The sequence below is a fragment of the Kwoniella shivajii genome, chromosome 5 (genome assembly GCF_035658355.1).
Source record: "Kwoniella shivajii chromosome 5, complete sequence".
In the NCBI taxonomy this organism is placed as follows: domain Eukaryota; kingdom Fungi; phylum Basidiomycota; class Tremellomycetes; order Tremellales; family Cryptococcaceae; genus Kwoniella; species Kwoniella shivajii.
The window spans coordinates 150,517-169,716 of record NC_085912.1 but is presented as its reverse complement, the minus strand read 5'-3'; the positions used below and the strand labels follow the sequence as shown (position 1 = coordinate 169,716).

The following is a 19,200-nucleotide window of genomic DNA, read 5'->3' as shown; positions in this document are numbered from 1 at the left end:
AGTATATACGCGTCGCGCTGCGACAGAAATCATCTCTGCACATGTCAGTATGTGAATTGTCCTCCCAGAGATTTGATTGAACCAAGAAGTCGCCTGCTCCTCCGTCAAGATCAGAACATTCTTCTGATAGGTTCGATAATTGCACCCGGCTGCGAATTAACGAGGGATCAGCATTGCCCTTCTCTTTGTTATTGTAATCCCGTTTCGGGATTTAAGTGACTCACCTTTTTGACCACTCTCGGTACAGTACCTTTCTGGAAACCACTTCTTGAGTTCCATTCACTTCCCACAGGAGTAGCGAAACTCTTTTCATATTGTTCTTTCGACGTGTATGGATAAGGCAAATCTTGTAACAAGAATGCTGAAGCTTTCTTGTCCTTCTTTTCTGTTATGATAACGTTTGATCTCGAGAAATCCTTTCTTTGAGTAGGTTCGATACCTGCTGTTTTGACTAAGAACTTAGGATTTACTCGTTTGTTCTTGCGTGAGCCTTTACCTCCCCATGCTCCCTGACGGCAATAAATCAAACGTTTTAGTTTAGCAAGAAGACATTGATTTAAGATGATAGGATCACTTACCCAACCAGGTAATGAAGTATCCTCGACTTTGGGAGCGTCCATCTCAACTTGCCTTTCTTTCTCTCTTGTAAATTCCTCGACGACATTATCCCCTGCGAAAGCCTCGGCGACCAAATCGCGCTGTTTGAATGCTTTGACACCTTTTCCAGCTATAGGCATGAGTTCCTCGTTTTCACTATCGCTGTCTTCCTCGTTCTTATCATTACCGTTGTTCAATTTGGTAGCGGAAGGTTTTCCCTCGATAGTGATTTCCACTTTTTCATCGTCTAGTTCTGCTTCTTTACCTTTCACGGCTTTCTTCATAGCTCTAGTCACCTTCTCTTCTGCTTTAGCATTGACTGATCCGACCAGAGTATTACGTTTCCTCGATGGTCCAGCTGAAGTTGTGTTTGTTAGCCATGGATTATGGTCGGCGAATGGTTCATCGGAAGGTGGAGTGGCTTCACGAGGTTTAGACAGTGCTGATGGTCGAGATATTCGAGTGGGTTCACTGATGTCATCATCTTGAGGGGTTGATGACTGTTTCCGAAGGATCAGTATCCCGGTTTGATTCGCAAGGAATGGTCACTACTCACACTTGGTTCAGGTCCGGAGAATACCATTCTACCCTCATTACCGCCAACCCTCATCATGCTGGGTCGGTCTTCTTCATCCGAATCTATATCAACATCACTTTCTCTTTCGTCGCCAAACATCTCAATTTCTTTTCTCAGATCTGATTCTTCTTGTGCAACTTTCTTCATTTCTCTATCTTGAGCTTTCTTCATAAACGCCATTTGCATGAGTCCTTTCCCAGCTTTACCGTTAAGCTCTTCATTGGCAGCATTTTGAGCGTCTAAAGATGCTAATTGGTCGAATGCCCTAGTTTTGATAGCGGTTTCATCATCACCTTCCTCTTCGTCAGAATCGGATTCTGAATCGGATCCATCCGCTTGACCCAGGATTTTCCTTTGAAGTTTTTCTTTCATGTTTAGCATTTCCTCTTTTGCCCTTCTTCGATCTTCTATTTCTGCTCCATCACCTCCAGTATCCCTTGCCCATCTACCTGATTTAGCTCCATGTCGTAAAGTAGCTCTTTCTCTTGCTCTTAAGAACTCGAGTTTCTCCCTCTCCTCAGCAGCGGCTTCGGGGTCTAATTTTTCCAATTGTTCCAAGTCCAATCCTGGATTTTCCTTAGCAGCTCTCTTACGAGCGAGCTTCCGGAACGTTTTACTCTTGATTTTAGCCACACGCTTGGCTTTGGATTCCGCTCTAAACATCAATTCTCTTTGATATCGCAAGGCATCCCTTCTCTCCTTGATCTCCTCCAAACTCATCTCTTGAGCTTCCAATGCTAAATCCTCCCGTTTTGTCAGATTGTCTTCCGTCAAATTGGCTTTGTTGAGCAACGCAGTAACAGCAGATTCAAGCTTGTTTTCGGGTTTGAATCCGGCTAGGACCTCGTTACCGGATTTCACGCCACCACGTCGATCACCTTGGAGAGGGAACGACAAGTGTTCAGCCTCTTTGACACGCTTCATCACTCCAGCCCATTTCTGACCTTCTTCTCTGGTCTTCTCATAAGCTGCTTCTCGATCCAGACGATCTTGTGCTACGGTGGGTAGAGGTGCGGAAACTAATCCTTGTTTTAGTATAGACGTTGATGTCTTCTTATCGGATTTTGAAGGGAGAAGCGCTGATGCACCAGAAAGTGAAGGATGGGATGATATCAAAGATGAGAGATCAAGCTTTTGGTCTGTGAAAGACAAGTCAGCTACCAATATATACATGGAAAAAAAGATAGCAAACCTACTGTTCTTCAACGCAAGATCGCCATTCTCTTTCAATCCTGGTCCAGAGATGACAGGCAAAACCCGTCGTTTCTTGGCCGCTTCACCGGTCACTTTCTCTTCGCCCGCCTTTCTTTTTTTGTCGGTAGCAGCGAGTGAATCGACAAAGGCATCGAGACCATCCAAATCTTCAGGATCTTCTTCGTCATCTGACAAGTCACTCAGGAAGTCAAGATCGCCATCTTCGTCTTCGTCTTCATCCTCTTCTTCTTCATCTGAATTGTCCTCATCCTCGTCTGCGTCCTGGTCTTCCTCACCGTTCAATGAGATGTCCTCCTCACTATCGACATCAAGGTCTTCGTCTTCACCGCTTATCTCCTCCATGTCATCACCTTCTTCTTCGCTGATTGGCGAAGGTGCTTTGGCGGCCTTCTTGCCTTTCGCCTTGGATTCAGATACTTTTTCATCTTCACTTTCATCCAAGTTGACTGTGAGAGGCTTCGCAGGCTAGTATACGACCCCATTCAGATCAGCTTTCTTCCACTCAATAGTGCAAGCTGAATTGATGAGGTAATGCCAACTCACCTTTCTGACTACTTCTTGAGCCTTTGATTTCCCTTTCTTCCCTTTACCTTTATCCAGCTGCCTAAAAACATCACCCCATCTCTCCTCGTCACTTCCATCTGAGCCGAAAGCTTCGTCTGAATCGATATCTGACTCATCACTCTCTACAGCTTGAGGGTTATCATCAGCTATCATCATTGCTACTTTCTTGATTCTAGCTTGCATATCCTCATCTTCGTCATCAGAGTCGTCGCCTCTCCTTCTAGATGGACCAGCAAGTTCTCGTTCATCCTTGGATAGAGACAATTGAGCGGTTGAGGTTCGATGATGCTTTGGAAGGGAAGGTAGGTAGGTGTAAGCGTTCGATGGATCAAGCCTTCGTTTAGCCTTCGCTGTGGATTTAGGCTTCGATTTTGTTCCAGATGAGGTCGAAGCTGAGAACGGATTTGATCCTCGAGCCATGATTGAGGGTTGTCCTGAGTGTTGTTTAATCAGAAAGCAAGATTGACAAGTGATCAAATCGTGTATAGCCAGCTAATTATTTCAGAAAGTAACAAAATTCACAAAATAAAATGATCTCTAAAAAGTTGGAAGCCGGCATAGTGGAGGTCACCGCCGACAAACGACAAAAGCAACAATACCTTATTCTAGTATCCCCCTTTGTGGATGTGTCTAAGGTGCCACATTGGCTTAATTCCGCGGTAATTCGGATGACCTGGTACAGGTTCAATGGTCTTTTGCACCTCACTTCGTCTTTCTCATCGCTGTCTAGAGCACTCAGTGACATTTACAACAACGAAAAGCAAGACAACAAGCAGTTCTCCTCTCCTGCTCAACCACTTCCTGTAAGCTTAGATTCCTCTCTGTCGAACCCGGAAGAGTGTCTCTGACAATCTTCGCAGAAAAATCCATCCAAAAATGTTCGCTTCTCGACTCGCTCCTTCCCTTCGAGCTCTCCCTCGACAAGCTTCGGCCGTTCGAATGGCCCGAAGAGGTTACGCTGAAGCTGCTGATGGAAAATTACAATTGAGCTTGGTATTACCCCATCAAGTGAGTGCATATATTTCCTGCAAATACTATTTCAAGGATTTGTGTAGAAAGCATTTGGAGTAAACTTGCTAATGTGATGCATGTAAACCTCCTATATATCATTCTATCTTATCTCGAATTGAACAACTTTGCAACACAATCACCCTATCATCACAATCAACGCACCACGTTTTAATCACAACCTCTTCTTTGTCAACTTTGTTGACTATTCCAACAGTCCCTTTACTCTTCTGCTGGTGTCATCCAAGTAAACTTACCCGCTGCTACCGGTGACATGGGTATCCTCGCCAACCACGTACCCTCAGTTGAAGCACTCCGAGCTGGTGTCGTCGAGGTCATTGAGGAGAATGGACAAGCTGGAAAGAAATGGTTTGGTGAGTCCGGAATTCTGATCGATCGATGGAGGAGCAAATTAAGGCAAGGAAATTTGGAGAGGATGTATCGGCCGAGGATTTGCAGTTGAGACGAAGGTCAAGATTCTTGGAGGAGGATTGGAAACGGCATCGCGAGTGGATTGATGGAGATGTTAGATGGCATACTTTCTGAAGAAATCGGGCTTAGACAATGTCATAATGGAAGATTGTCCTTGCAAAGAAACAAGCTGTCGTTGTAATAGGAGGAATGCTAATATACCGGTATCTGTATTTCATAGTTTCCTCCGGTTTCGCTACTGTTCACGGAAACAACACCCTTACCATCAACGCTGTTGAAGCTTACCAACTCGACAAATTCTCCCCAGAGGTGAGTCATATACGTCGAATCGTAACAAAAGGGTCATTTGTACCCATCAGACCTTCCTTAGTCCGGAAACTTCACGTCTATTGGGTCATACTAACGTATTTTGACTGTTCATCAATAGAACATCCGATCAGCTCTCGCTGACGCTAACCGAGTCCTCTCATCTTCCGCTCCTGAATCCGAAAAAGCCGAAGCTAGAATCGAAGTTGAAGTATTTGAAGGTCTTCAAGCTGCCCTCAACAAGTAAATCTAGGCATATATTTAGGATGCACTGTGTAGATTTATGGACAAGGGTGGAAAATGAACAACTTGAAACGGAACGAGCGATCTTGCATGAGTGTAACGATGTCCTCGAAAGCTATACTGAGATTGAGATGCTTACGTGATTCGAGATAATCGACTGATTCCTAAATTATCGATGTGATTATCGATGCAAGCGATTACATACAACACGATTAACGCTCCAAGTGGTGCATTAGGAGGGAAGCAACATGACATGCTACGATACATGTTTTCAGCAAGCGTATCCTTTCATGTTATGTGACATTGTTCATCACTAGTATTTCAATTTTTACAAAACATGTTCCGCTGTTATCGTATGGGATTGACATCATCTCACCTATCGACACTGACGCGAGAGATGCTAGGTTTTTACTGTGCTGGTATAGAATGAATGAAAAGAGGGTGAAGGTGAAGAATCTCTTATGTCAAGAATATCGTCATCTGTACAACCCTTTGATCTTACGAATGACCTTTGTACTATTCTGTGACGATCGTACTCGTTTTCAAATCTTCATCTTTCAAAGCAAGAACTAGGCCTTCGAATTGGTAAAAAAATACAGAAAGGATGGTGAGGTCACGAATGGATATTCGAAGAACTTGACTTCGAAAGTATCTGTCCAGTGGAACATTTATTATCTGATGATTTTGGTACTGATGTTGTACTTTTACATTTAGGTATAAATTCACGTACCATTTTGATTTGGTATAAGTATACACATCAACATCATCTTGGTATAAGTATACACATCAACATCATCATCATCATCAACATCAACATCATCATCATCATCATCATCATCATCATCATCATCATCATCATCATCATCATCATTGCTGCATTCAATACAGATACCATTCCACGTGCAGTTTGACAATTCATTTCCCTTGACCTTGCTTCAATCAGATCACCGTACTTTATTCTTTCTTCAAGATGCCGGAAATTGCCAGCCCAGTCAATCGTTCATACGTCGACAGTATCAAAGGATTCTATGGAGATAGGGCTAAGGTGCTCTATATGGATTCAACGGAATCTAAGCAGGATCTAAAATGTAAGGAAGATATTCTGGATGGAGTCGTTAGACTGATTGGTATTCGGGATGAACACCCAAAATGTACTTCTTCCAGCTTCAGAGGTGTTGAGCCATCATATATCGTAACTGAATATGTGATATCCAAAACTACTGTTGAATCTCACACAGAAGCAATTACCGATGAGAGTTTGATTCAAAATCAACTTCAGCAAGATGTTTCAACTGGAGTGACCGGAGGTGTAGTCGGAGCTGTGACTGCTGATGATACTGTTGACAGATTGAGGATATTCGTATGGGACAGAAGTATCAGAAGGTTTCACGCGTTAGGAAGTAACCTCTTTTCAAGAATTGAATGTGACGATTCAAAGTGTATAGGTTGGCCAAACGACGAGATGATCTCCCTCACCCAACAACCTAGTTTCATAGAAGGCAACGGTCAAAGTAGAGGTTGGGGTGTTAATAGACGTTTCAGATGCAACCGATCTGACGACGTTGAGGACATTATCAAGGTATCTGCAACATCTAGCAACGTCAACACTCAGGACCATGACATATCGCATCTTTTACCTACAGATGTCAATCTCACTACATATACACATTTTATCAGACCCGACATGATTCGCCGATACAAAGAAAGAGGAGAAATCGAACCAGAAAGTAGATGGAACTTTACACCCGTATGGTCGCCAAAGAAGAAGGTCGCGCGCACGGCACCCTCTCGGCCCGACGGTTGGGGTATGGTTGATGTGGGTCTCAATCATGCCAGCGTTGACGATGATCCAGGGACGATTGACGAAACCTTTGGCAGGATTAGCGGATGGCTAAGTACAATTGAAGGTAATGTTGAGGAAGAGGGTGAGAATCGTAACACAAGCAACAAGCCAGGCTGGCATAGGAACTTAACGGAGAGAATAGTCAAGTGGACTAAACGGGACAGTCAGAATGATATTAAGGATGGACTTTGATCGTATCAATGCGGACAATGTAATTATCTCTTAGATTCTAGTACATGAACCCTACGTCTGAAAGGAAGATTGAGACCAAGTATTTGTACGATACTTTCATGCAATTTATGAAATATGTTGACAATTGAAGAGAATCAGGGAGCTGTACGAATGGTGGCGAATGACGAACTTGGTTTTTGTGAAACTTGTTGTGAACACGATGCTATCAATAGAGAAGCCATGCTAATGTGGGCCTAGCCTCTGTGAATGGAAAGCGAGACGAGAGTCTTTCTCGTTGAGACAAGCTACGTTATTGTTCGTACATAACTCCCTATTCTGCCGTGGTGAGCGATTTGATGATGTAAGATTGTCGATCCTTTGAAGCTGATTATCGTCATACCCTTCTCCATTATATACCAGAAGATCAGACAACAGCGTCGTCAGTATTCTGAGAGTTGGTCCAGCGTGATACTGCGAGTCTATTCTTCGACCCAGGACTATAAAGTAATTGAGACTTCGAAGGCAATGGTATGTCCCACATAGTTCCAGACTTTTCGAATTTTAACTTAGTCTTTGGAATAACTTACAGCATCCTTGCACACAATGTCTATCCCAACTGCAAATGTATCTGTGGATACTCACCAGCCCTCGACTGCCTCATCCGGGGGTATCGCGACTTCCACCATGAACGGTAGTACAAATCGTTCGATCAGGCGACGATGGCATCACCGATCCACAGCGCCTAAAGATGATAGGGACGAGTCACTAGTTTACATGATAGCGAAAGAACTAGGCGTCGGTACCACCCCCAATACGTCGTCAGCACAATCTTTGGACTCTATTAAACAGTGTGACACTTCGTGTATAGTCAGTGAAGTGGAGATGAGCAAGGAGATCCCAGTGACAAGTGACTATGGTATCAAGTCCACGATGTGGGATAGATCAAGGTCTTTCACTTATAACGGAACAGAAAGATATCATCAACTCCATCCGAGATGCGAAGCTGAACAATGTATCGGATGGGCCAAGGCGGATTACCCCAGTAAAGGAGACACTCGTAAAGGTCGTATGGTCAAAATTGACCAACAACTTGGGTGGCATTGTAACCATGAAAGAAATCTGAAAAGTTGTCTACCTACTACACAAAATGGAAGAATCACCGAAGCTCAAATGAGGTTTTATCCGGATGCCACAAATTTAATCTCTAGAGTTTATCTTTTCACCTCTCGATGGGTAGCAGATCAGACTGGTACCAATAATGGACAAGCAATATTATTAGCATATGCAGACCAGAAAGAAACGCATCCTCCCAGCAGAAGGGTTGGCGTTGTCATTGTCAGCAATCCAGACGATGACGACACGAGCATGATTGAAGAGGCCAGGATGTTCCACGAAGAATCTTTTTCAGGCTAGAACGCGCCGTTCAGAAGGGAGTCGAATGCTTGCCTTGGGGTCGGCTGAAGGTGGCTGTATGACTGAAATATGGTTCGTGAGGAGGATGATGCGCAATTGAACAAGTATGAGTATCTAGTCGGTGTTTGTATATCCTTCTTTGATGCCGCAAGTCGTGCTTGTCAGCAGGATGTAGTAGGCGGTCAGTACTGTAACCATGAATCGGGATTCTGGAATTTTCGAGAAGCTGTATGGACAAGGCCAATGAAGACATTGGTTAAGCCCTCTATGACACAAGGCAGTACTTGAGTACAGTGTCAAGCTGGAGAAGCCTTGAGAAAACATGAGTCTAGTTTTTCCCAATGGGAAGCCAAAACAGTATCCTTTGTTATTGAATCCATTGTGCCGCGTCAGCAGTAGTGTGATGCGTTATATCGATCCTTCGAAGCTTGTTCCTACAGTATCATCATTATCACCGAGGGCCGGTGTCTGAGGCACTTTTCTGTTTGCGGTAGATTTTGCTCAAAGACTACCTTGCTGAATACTTGGTATTTATATACATGCTTCTATATGACAATACTACGTTCGGCCTTGTTCTATCATGATGTGCCTTGTTCTTATTGAGTGATGGGAAAACGTTCTTAAATGGTTGAAGCGAGTCCAGTGGGCGCAGGGGCGATTTGTTCTCCTTCAGGGGTCTGTCATAATAAAATCAGCTACGTGACTTTGCTGCTACACCTTGTCGCACATCATCAAAAGATATATGACTTACGACGTAACAAGCGTGAAGTCCACCATCGACTAAGAAGTCCGTACCGTTAATATAAGAGGAGTCGTCGGAAGCCACTATAAGTCAGGATGTCATATTAGCGTATTGCACCATTCAGATGTATAGAGAGTCCGTCCCGGACGATGAAAGATGTCCATGTTATGTCGGTAACTCACAGAAGACAACGGCCTTGGCTTGTTCGACAGCTTCACCAAATCTTCCCATTGGGTTGTGGATCATTCGTCTGTTCAGTTTCTCAGGTGTTTTGAGGAAGTCCATGAGAAGGGGAGTTTTGATTGGACCAGGACAAAGTGAGTTGATTCTATGTAAAAGTGAGAAAGAATCAGCTTTTTGAATATTCGACCGAATAGCGCAAGAAAAGTAGATATATTACTTACCTGATACCTTCTCGAGCATGGACCATGGCGAGTTCACGGGTCATAGCGAGAACGGCACCCTTAGATGCGGTATCTGTGTGTATCAACGTGACCAACGTCAGTCACCGCCAAGATCGAAGAGCAGAAATGGAAAGGGGAAAGAAGATTACATGCCATTCGTGAGAAAAAATGTTGCTTACAGGCAATTTGTGGTGTAGCAGCACCTAATTTAGCCACGAAAGAAGCTACATTAATGATTGAACCTCCTACGCCAAGTCCTTTTTCTGGTTCAGGTTTGTTCTGTTGATAGCAAGGTCTTGTCAGCGCTGTCCCTCCGTAGGTGACCAACCTAAGGGGAAGATACGGAGGATTATATACGATTAACGTGAATGAGGAGATAGTATGATGGGCTCACATTTCTCATAGCTAAGATAGCGTATTTACATCCATACCATACACCTTTCACGTTAATATTATGAGTGATATCCCAAACTTTCTCATCTGTGTTTATGGCATCGTCATCTGCTGGGTGCATGATACCTGCGTTGTTGAACTGTTTGATCATGATTAGTTGCCCTTCGTTTCATTTCGTTTGGTTTAGATTGACGAACAGAGGTAATGATTTACTGATAACTCACTATAACATCCAATCTACCAAACTCTTCAACAGCTTTATCTACCATCTGTTTTATATCCTGTTCTTTTGAAACGTCACATTTGGTAGAAATGGTCTTGGCAGTTGGGAATTTCTTGTTGATTTTGATTGCAGCTTCTTCCACAGAAGTTGGGTTTATATCCGATATAAGTAATCTTGCGCCTTCAGATGCGAACTGAAGTGCTGTTTCTAATCCGATACCACTATCGATCGTCACATCACATCAGAACAATCAGCTTCAGCTTCGGCTTTGAGGAATATGATATACAGGTGGCGCCAGGAAAGCTCCAATAAGGACCTCATTCTCGTTCGCCTGGATGATGCTGCGTTCGAATGACTCGACTCACGATCCTGCTCCGGTGATGATACAAACCTATCACCAGTTCATCGATATCAGCACAGATCCTCATCGTGAAAAGCAATCAGACTTACTTTGTTCTCGAGTCTGAGTCTGGCTGCCATATTGTTTGGTTTGATTTATTGTGTTGTGTATGGGATCAATGCTGGAGACGTTGACGATGATGGTGACTTTGATGATGGATGAAGTATAGAAGAAAAGGAACAACAAAGAAGAATGATAGATAGACGATGACTCGTTTATATCAGTGTGGTTGGGTTTTAAGCGAGAAAACCGAGCGGATACTACGAGTACTCTTGGTGCTATTTTCCTTATCTATAAACCAACCCCTGAGATCATCATCCCATTCGTTTGGGAGATAGGCGTGGGGGCCTTATCTTCTGGAACATTCAACAGTCCAACAATCAACAGTCATTCGATGCAGAGACGACATGCATGACTCGTTGCACAAGAGGACGGAAGGGTGTGTGTTATACAACAGTTCTACAGTGACAATGACAAGGAAGTACAAGACATATAACTACATTTCAAACATCCCTACTCCATCTTCCTCCTCATCATCCATTTCAATCTCACCCACCAATCTTAAAGTAGCAGCTAATTCTTCTCTTTCTCTTCTGTCTTCTTCCGTTTCATCCTCCAGATTCAGATTCAAGTTCATACCCATACCCATACCCATACCCATACCCATACCCATACCCATACCCATACCCATATTCATATCTGAATCCATATCGATAGCCGGCTCCATATCCACACTCTCAGTCACATTCATGTCGATCTCATCATTCACCCTGTCCCCATCTTCTTCTCGATCCTCGTAGACACCGTGTAATGACCTTAACGAATCACGCATTTCCACGTTATATTCTGGATCCAAATGAAGATCAACAGTCATTGGACTATTCAGATCGTCATCCATACCATCACCATTGAGGATTTCATCTTGATGTGACTGTTGAATTTCATTGATTTGACTGATCATTTCAGGTGTAGGAGTTGGAGCAGGATTTGGATTTGGCCAAATCTCTTCTACATCTCCATTGTTACCTACTGCAACAATCCCGTTAAATCCACCTAATCCACCAGTTTGATCAACTCCCATATCAGTTCTTGCCAATTGAAGTATATCATCTAATTTCTTAGCGCCCAATTTGATTAAAGTGCTTGTTCTCAATTCCCTAGGAGGGTTCTTAGCTTTTCTTTCTAATCGTTCTTTCTCTTTCCTTGCTGCTTCTCTAGCTTTTGCAGACAGACCAATTTGTTTAGATGATACATTAGATGGTTTGGTATCATCATTCGACACTGTCACCATTTTGCTAGTGGATTTTGAGTTCGAAGAAGATGTGGAAGGTAATGAAACACCCTTTCTTCCAGCCCATAATATACTTGATGCCAAGAACGTTTCAGATGATGAAGGTGGTTCACGTTTGATTGTTATCGATAAGAGTAATTCTGCAAGCCTTTTCTTGGCTTTCTTAGTTTCGTTATCTTCTTCCTTTTCACCATCCTTGTTCTCCTTTTCCTTTTCCTTGTCCTTGTCCTTGTCACCGCCTTCGTTGGTGTCTTCCCCTTTGTCTCCACCATTCTTGTCGTCCTGTCTGTTCGAAGGTTGATCTTCGGAAATCGCTCGAGCTAGAGTAGGAGAACCACCTCTTGATCTATCTCTGTCCATACTTGGTGATCGACTACTGAAATGAGGTTCATCCCTTACGCTTGAAACGTTCCATGCTCCTCCCCAAGATTGGTTTGACGTGGGCAGAGGACTGCCGATTCTAGGATGGTCATTCATGAAACTATATGAATCGTGTCGACCTCGTCTCAGGGAAGCCAAATGTGCTTCTCGAGCCTTTTGAGCTATGGCTTGTTCCTCTGATTCACGAACTCGTCGTTGACGGGTTTCAAGGCATGATAGCCAAGCGTACCTACATCATAGTGATAAGCTACTGTATATCGTGTTTGAATACGCGAAGATGTTTTGGATCATATGGAAACGAAGAAGTATCACTTACCACAAAACATTGTACAACTGTAGAACGTCATCTTTCCAAGCTTTTGCGAAATTCTCTTTACGGAAATCCTGAGTGAGCTGTTGACATCGCCTCACATTGTCTGAGACCATCATTGAGTATCAGCTATTGCACTTTCGAAGGGGACGAGCCTCTAGTAGCTGACTCACGAGGACTGACGAAATCTAAAGCGATCTTTATACAATCGGCTAAATTACAAACCTGATGTGCACATCCTGCAGGTATGAATACTGCTTGGCCCTATAGATAAAAGTGTTAGTATGTAATACTTCTGTGTCAAAACCCTTCAAGCGAGAATACTCACGGGGTATTGATATACTCTCCAACCTTTAACACCTTTTTTCTCATGTAATTCTTTTCTCAATTCTGAGTTCAGATAAAATAATTGTGAATGGATTGGATCCGTGAAAATATGAGATTTCCCATATTTATCTCTCAGGAAATCTCTTATTGAATCAGCATCTTCAGCTCTGAATAGATCCCATACTGCACACCCGGGTTGATCGTTCGGTCTTTTCGAAGCGTAGAGTAGTAAATTGACGGCATCCGCTACGTCCATATGTAATCTCGTTGAACCGAATCCCCCTTTGGTTTCTTTTGCCTCCTGTACATCGCGAATCAAGTCAAGTCGTGAGATCAGTTATGGAGGAGAAGATATTACGCCGGTATCATGAGCGAATGAACGAATACTCACAAAAGCATTGTACATTTTAGGTCCTATATCAGGTCTAGTAGGTCCAGGTGGGAACTATCAAATACCAGCGCCGTCAGCCTCCCTAATGACTTATGCTCCCAACATGAAGCGCAAAAGTACTCACATGAGCGTAGAGATTCAATACACCTTCACGTCTGGTGTAATCAGGAACAGGCAGAGCATCACAGAAATCATTGTATAATTCAGGATGTGTATTTTTGAAATCATCGGTTGCTGGCCAGTCCTAAGAAGCGAAATTACAGTTTCAGCTTCAAAGTCACCTTGCACCTTGCAATTGCTTGAACCCCTTCTCGTAAGCTGAAGTAATCTGAACTAACCTTCAATTTGAGGATATCTTTACTTCTATTTTCAGTATCTTTGAACTTCTCGAAGAACGATCCAACAGTTGTTGGACAAGGTACATTCGTTTGACAGTTGACGACATCTGTGTAGTACACCAAATCATTTAGATTAGCTTCATTCTCTTCTCGATTTTCTGGATGAGGATTCACTGATCCTATTCGACTTGTATCTGTGATTATTAATTCAGAAGAACAAAAACTCACAACATTCTTCTTCCCCAAATTTCTCAATAAAATCATCAGGTTTCCAACCTAATTTCAACCGTTTCAATAGATTATCAACTACGATAGGTTCACCTTTTGACCACATGTAATCGAAAATTTCATTTGTCAGTAGATCGTTATTGATACACATGAATTCTCTTGATTGTTCGTTCAATTCAGCTGGATCAGGTATCGTCTCTACTTCCGCAACAGGTTTTGTCGTTTTCGTATATGAGAATTTAGACTCTGTTTCTTGGTTCTGGTTTATCCCATCTTCCGTTAATGAGGGATCGATAGGTGGTGGATTCAACAGATTTGAAAAAGTATCATTTTGTAATATTTGATTCAACTCCTCATCTTCTTCCCCATTTCCATTTCCAGTTCCATTCTCGTTTTTATGTATATCTTGGTCTCTATCTTTGTTTTCCCCTAAATTCAATCCCATATATTTCAATCTTTGTTCCGCGTTTTCATCTGAATCTAAAACATATTCTGAGAGTTTTAACCAATGTTCCCTCAATTCTTCATCACCGAATCTTGAGACAGGTTGTAAATCAGTTCGAGCATGAAATGCCGGTCCTTTAGGTTTATTGACGCCAGGAGGATGGATACATCTTAATAATCTTGGTCGAGCTGCATCAGGCATTGGCCAAGGCGATTGTGCTATAGTTTCCAGTGAATCAGGGAAATACCGTTCGCATATCAGACAATAGTCTCGTCCGCATCGTTTGCAGAAGAACCATCCGCCAAATATGGTTGATGAGCAGAAATCTGTGGAAGCAGGACGAGTGCACGGAATACTTTAGCTCTTATCTGGATGCCTATCTCGTTCTACTCACCGCACACCGATCGATGCTTCGTTGCATCCATTCCTCTCTTAATAGCCTTCTTGCTAACGACATGTCGTACTTCACTCGTAATCAGCGGTAACAACATCGGAGCAACCGTCCTCTGTCGGTATGTCAGCGATCTATACAAGTCTTGTGGGAACGGTAGAAGTACAGCTCACCTCCGTTTTGATTATATGTTCTTCCTGAAATTTCTTATTAAATTTCATTGGTAAAGGTGTGAGATCCTCTTTCCATTCCGTAGATTCGAACCAGCCTTGACCAGTTATCTCCGTACTTTCAGGATCGATCCTACGTTTAGCAGAAGTCATCAGCTGATTCGATCAAAGCGAAAGCGATACATTCAGGTGAGACAAGTGAGGTGAATTAGAACTCACGGGAAAGTCCTATAATCTCGGAATCTACAACTATCTCCACCTAATTTGGCAATACATTGTGTACATTTACCCCATTTTGCGTATCTTGGTTTTTGACATTGAGACAATTGAAGTTCTGTATTTTTTCCGTGTAACAGCTTCTTTATCGTAATATCTGTGAACGCTTTCGGACCTATATATGTGGCAAGTCATTGATAAGTATTCCCACTTATGACTGTATCGTATATAGCTAAACTTACGAGGCGTGATCTTCCCAGGTAATTTATCAGTAACTTTCAGACCTGAACTACTCGGACTATCCTCTGAGCGATTCTTCGATGCTGCAACTGCTGGTGGGATATATTCATCAGCTAAATCGAACACTTGAACTTATGTAAAGGTATCTAAGCTTACCTTTTGTAGATTTACCATTGACATTCTTTGATTTCTTCTTTGGTCTTTTGCTTTTGTTTCTCTCTGCTCCGACTTCGTCACTATCAATTTGTCTCAACTCATCTCTATCAGAAGGACTATCCAGATCATCTAAATCATCTTCTTCGTACTCCTTGTATTTTCCTTTGATCTTTGACGATTCGTTCGGGCGTGTACGTTTGGTCCCGACTTTCACGTTCAGAATTGGCATCTTACTAGTCTCTTTGGTGATTGTTTTGGGTGAAGAAGAAGAAGGAGATGATGAACGACGCATCGCAGCTGAAGATGATTCCGCGTGGGGTATATCTTCAGTCGGTTCCGGAATATCGATTCTTTTGTTCGATTTGGGTTCGATAGAAGGTTCAGGTAATGGTTCTGTTGGAGCGGTAGGTGAGAATGATAATGTATCAGGTAATTCGGGTATGTCAGAAACTGGCGTCAAGGGCGATGATGCTCCTATAAACATTATCGCGTCAGCACTTGAAAAAAAGATCGTTCGGAACTCAATGTCTATTGAAAGGGGGAAGATTGGACTCACTTGAAGGCATGTCGATATCCTTTGTCCCCTGTGTGGTCTCCTCTACATCTTCCTTTTGCTTTTCCGTCTCTTTCTTTTTCGCTTCTTGTTGAACTCGATCCTTCTCTTGATCTTGTTCATCCGTGTGAGGTGGAATTGAATTTTGAGATGAAATTTCAATATCTTTTGGTTGATTTGATTCTTTATCTTTATCCTTATTTGTATATTTGTCTCTAATTTCAATTTGCTCTACTTCCTCTTCCTCTTCCTCTTCCTCTTCCTCTTCCTCTTCCTCTTCTTCTTCTTCTTCTCCCAGTCGTTGTTCTATTGTTTGTGGTTCTTGTTGTTCTTCTTCGTAGACTTCTACTTCTGCTCCACCGAACTGTTGAAGAGAAGCGATATATTCCATCATTTTACTTTCATCTTCTTCGTCTTCTACCGGATGATTCTCGTCTTCTTGATCGCCTTCACCTTCACCTTCAACATCTCCATTTCCATTACCGTCGCCATCACTTATAGAAGCTAAATCGTCTTCCACCCCAAACGGGTTTGATGCGTTTTTGTCGGATATGATATCGGTAGTTGGAGGAGGAGCGTCAGGATCAAATTCAGTAGGGAGAGGAGCTAATTCAAGATCTGCTTGATGGTCTGCCTCCTCTTCTACATTATCAAGTTGGGTATTGGGTTCCACAGTGGATGAGGAAGGGAGATTTGTGTTTGACGGCGCATTTCCGGATTGAGAAAATTTGGTTGTATCATTTATTGTTTCTGAAGTGTTCTCCCCGGTATTAGGAGGAGGAGTGTCTGCGACAGGTGCTGGAATCGCCTCAGAGTCGAGTTGGACTATGGCTTCATCGACCTGAATTTCCGACTGGGAAGACAGATCCTCGGTGGACATGATTGGCCATTCAGGTGAATGCACCAATGGTCTGACCGGTACTGCGTTCGAGCCCCAAGTAAGATATGTACTTGAGCCTTTATGGAAGGATGTATGTAGAAAGAAATGGAAGTCGGGGTAGGGATATATATTGCACTCTTATTTATATAGGATGTTGCATCTCACATATATAATAATTCATTTGCAAGTTGCAGGTGGACATGTCAAAATGGGAAATCGTGAAATCCAGTAATATACGTGATGAGCCTGATAATGGGAGAATGGGCAAACTATGAGCCTGATATCTGAGCTTAATTCCCCTCCACCATATCCTGTCAATTCGCAACTCCTCTTAGTTTATCATTCACGACATCACATCCTATCATCCCTTATCCTCTTTCATAGCCTCGGCGAGACAACAAACAAACAAGAACTCAGGTCAAGATGGATGCTGGTAAGCCTAGCTACTTAATCTGTCAGTACGAGACGTTTAGCTGATACCTCGTTCGGCAGGTATGAGAGGCACAAATGCCGCTCAAGATTCCGTTAGTTCTCTTTCATTTTCACTTCTCATCTCAATTACTCTTCAGGTGACAGACTGCAATGAACGATCAGCTGATTGATTGGAATCTTCATGATACAATACATGAATAGAGATTCAAAGATAAAGAAGCGGCATCTATAAAAGCTACGAAATTCCCAAAACATTTCTCTGAAAAAGTAAGTTCATCCATAATTCTTAATCTATCCAAAACCTCACTATTGATACGAAGAAGTTGATCACTGATAACGGTTCTTCAATAGGTCGATCTGAGGAAAGTGAATTTATCAGTATTGCGGCCTTGGATAGCATCAAAAGTGACTGAATTAATCAAGATTGAAGATGATGTAGTGGTGGAATACGTTTTTGGTATGCTGGAAGATAAAGAGAAGCCCGTATGTCGAACCTCTCAATCTGTCATGTTATGACTCGATGTAAATTATCCGCATGGTCAGATATGTTCCTGATCAGGAACTCTGATTACCGTTGACAATTGATATTGATTCTTTTTTGTTATTAACAGATCCCAGATCCAAAGAAAATGCAGATCTCTTTAGTTGGATTCATGGATAAACATGGTGCAGCAGCATTCATGGATTCTTTATGGAGTTTATTACTTTCCGCTCAAAATACAGTAGGAGGTGTTCCAGCTGAAGTACGTTACAGAAGACTGTTATCTTCTGTTTTCGTTATTTTGTTTCTTCTTTTCGTGAGACGTCAAAAAGCTGATTCTCGAATTACTTGGTATGTGTTGATTAGTTTATTGAAGCTAAGAAAAAAGAATTGCAAGCGAAACAAGCTGAAGAGAAAAGAATACAAGATACTAGGAATATAGGTAGATCACAAGCTGAAGATACTTTTGACAGACGAAGGGTAAGTTTTTATCTCTTTTCGTTTTCTCCTTCTATGAGGTAGTATAAGTACTATGTACAAGTGCACATGTACTCGATCGCTAATACATTTTGCACATTTATGTTTATAGGGCGATAACGCATTACCTTCAAGACCTGGTCCGCCACCTAGACGATCACCGCCTCGAGGAGGTAGAGATGAATATCGACCAAGAGATAGGGGAGACGAATATCGACCCAGACCACCTAGGCGAGATTTCGATAGAGAAAGAGATAATGGTTATGGACAACGTCGTGGTGGTGGATACGATAGACCAAGAAGTAGAAGTAGGAGTCCGGAAGGTGGTGGCGGTGGTGGTGGCGGTGGAATGGCTAGAGGAGGTGGATATAGACGTAGATCGCCGTCTCCAAGAAGAAGATCACCCAGTCCACCCTCCAGAGCTACAAGAAGGGATTCACCACCTGTAAGACGTAGGAGATCGCCAAGTCCATCAACGAGAAGAAGAAGTCCTTCACCCTCAACTAGAAGGAGAGAAAGATCGATCACTCCTCTGAAAAAGAAAAGAGATGATACCCCGCCAATATCGTCAATAGCACGATCACCCAGAGGTGAGAAAAGAGAGAAAGGTAGAGCGAGATCAAGATCGAGAACTCCAACTCCAAGTGATCCAGGAACCAACTCAAGATCCAGATCACCGACCGTCACTCCGCCGAGAAGGAGGAGGAGATCACCCAGTGATAGCAGAAGTAGGAGTCCGAGAGGAGATGATATACATAAGAAAGGAAGAGGAAGGTTTACGGTAGAAGATGGGAAAGAAGAGAAGAAAGGGAAAAGCAGATGGGATTAAGTATCAGTATATATCAGTATTTATGAAGACATGTAATATTGGTAGTCATGGCCTGCATTGATAGGCAATCGGATCATTGCTGGAATGCAATTGCTTCTGGAGATTGCACCGCCCTTCATTTTGCAGTATTGGT

General features: G+C 42.7%; 7 protein-coding genes across 7 annotated transcripts; 4 read left to right on the top strand and 3 right to left on the bottom strand.

Moving 5' to 3' along the window:
• Window positions 1–110: 110 nt before the first annotated feature.
• IL334_003824 (uncharacterized protein) lies at window positions 111–3,373 on the bottom strand (the record flags this gene model as incomplete). Its single annotated transcript, XM_062935550.1, has 6 exons — window positions 111–149; window positions 225–509; window positions 579–1,097; window positions 1,154–2,313; window positions 2,371–2,854; window positions 2,933–3,373. The coding sequence occupies 6 exons, from the start codon at window positions 3,371–3,373 to the stop codon at window positions 111–113; spliced, it is 2,928 nt and encodes a 975-aa protein (XP_062791601.1).
• A 456-nt stretch (window positions 3,374–3,829) lies between these two features.
• IL334_003823 (ATP synthase F1, epsilon subunit) lies at window positions 3,830–4,946 on the top strand (the record flags this gene model as incomplete). The annotated part of the gene is made up of 4 exons (XM_062935549.1): window positions 3,830–3,961; window positions 4,179–4,335; window positions 4,614–4,702; window positions 4,821–4,946. The coding sequence occupies 4 exons, from the start codon at window positions 3,830–3,832 to the stop codon at window positions 4,944–4,946; spliced, it is 504 nt and encodes a 167-aa protein (XP_062791600.1).
• Window positions 4,947–5,912: 966 nt separating this feature from the next.
• Window positions 5,913–6,977, top strand: IL334_003822 (uncharacterized protein; the record flags this gene model as incomplete). Its single annotated transcript, XM_062935548.1, has 1 exon — window positions 5,913–6,977. The coding sequence occupies one exon, from the start codon at window positions 5,913–5,915 to the stop codon at window positions 6,975–6,977; it is 1,065 nt and encodes a 354-aa protein (XP_062791599.1).
• Window positions 6,978–7,559: 582 nt separating this feature from the next.
• On the top strand, window positions 7,560–8,369 carry IL334_003821 (uncharacterized protein; the record flags this gene model as incomplete). Its single annotated transcript, XM_062935547.1, has 1 exon — window positions 7,560–8,369. The coding sequence occupies one exon, from the start codon at window positions 7,560–7,562 to the stop codon at window positions 8,367–8,369; it is 810 nt and encodes a 269-aa protein (XP_062791598.1).
• Window positions 8,370–8,989: 620 nt separating this feature from the next.
• On the bottom strand, window positions 8,990–10,611 carry IL334_003820 (uncharacterized protein; the record flags this gene model as incomplete). Its single annotated transcript, XM_062935546.1, has 9 exons — window positions 8,990–9,046; window positions 9,121–9,194; window positions 9,294–9,439; window positions 9,516–9,588; window positions 9,695–9,794; window positions 9,910–10,047; window positions 10,133–10,352; window positions 10,497–10,522; window positions 10,582–10,611. The coding sequence occupies 9 exons, from the start codon at window positions 10,609–10,611 to the stop codon at window positions 8,990–8,992; spliced, it is 864 nt and encodes a 287-aa protein (XP_062791597.1).
• A 416-nt stretch (window positions 10,612–11,027) lies between these two features.
• On the bottom strand, window positions 11,028–16,848 carry IL334_003819 (uncharacterized protein; the record flags this gene model as incomplete). The annotated part of the gene is made up of 14 exons (XM_062935545.1): window positions 11,028–12,432; window positions 12,520–12,619; window positions 12,687–12,777; window positions 12,842–13,141; window positions 13,232–13,285; window positions 13,356–13,475; window positions 13,570–13,676; window positions 13,798–14,568; window positions 14,637–14,748; window positions 14,807–14,936; window positions 15,023–15,194; window positions 15,262–15,348; window positions 15,416–15,889; window positions 15,972–16,848. 14 exons carry the CDS (start codon window positions 16,846–16,848, stop codon window positions 11,028–11,030), a joined length of 4,800 nt encoding a protein of 1,599 aa, XP_062791596.1.
• A 494-nt stretch (window positions 16,849–17,342) lies between these two features.
• IL334_003818 (uncharacterized protein) lies at window positions 17,343–19,067 on the top strand (the record flags this gene model as incomplete). The annotated part of the gene is made up of 6 exons (XM_062935544.1): window positions 17,343–17,372; window positions 17,482–17,547; window positions 17,632–17,763; window positions 17,892–18,023; window positions 18,128–18,241; window positions 18,351–19,067. 6 exons carry the CDS (start codon window positions 17,343–17,345, stop codon window positions 19,065–19,067), a joined length of 1,191 nt encoding a protein of 396 aa, XP_062791595.1.
• Between the last annotated feature and the right edge of the window lie 133 nt (window positions 19,068–19,200).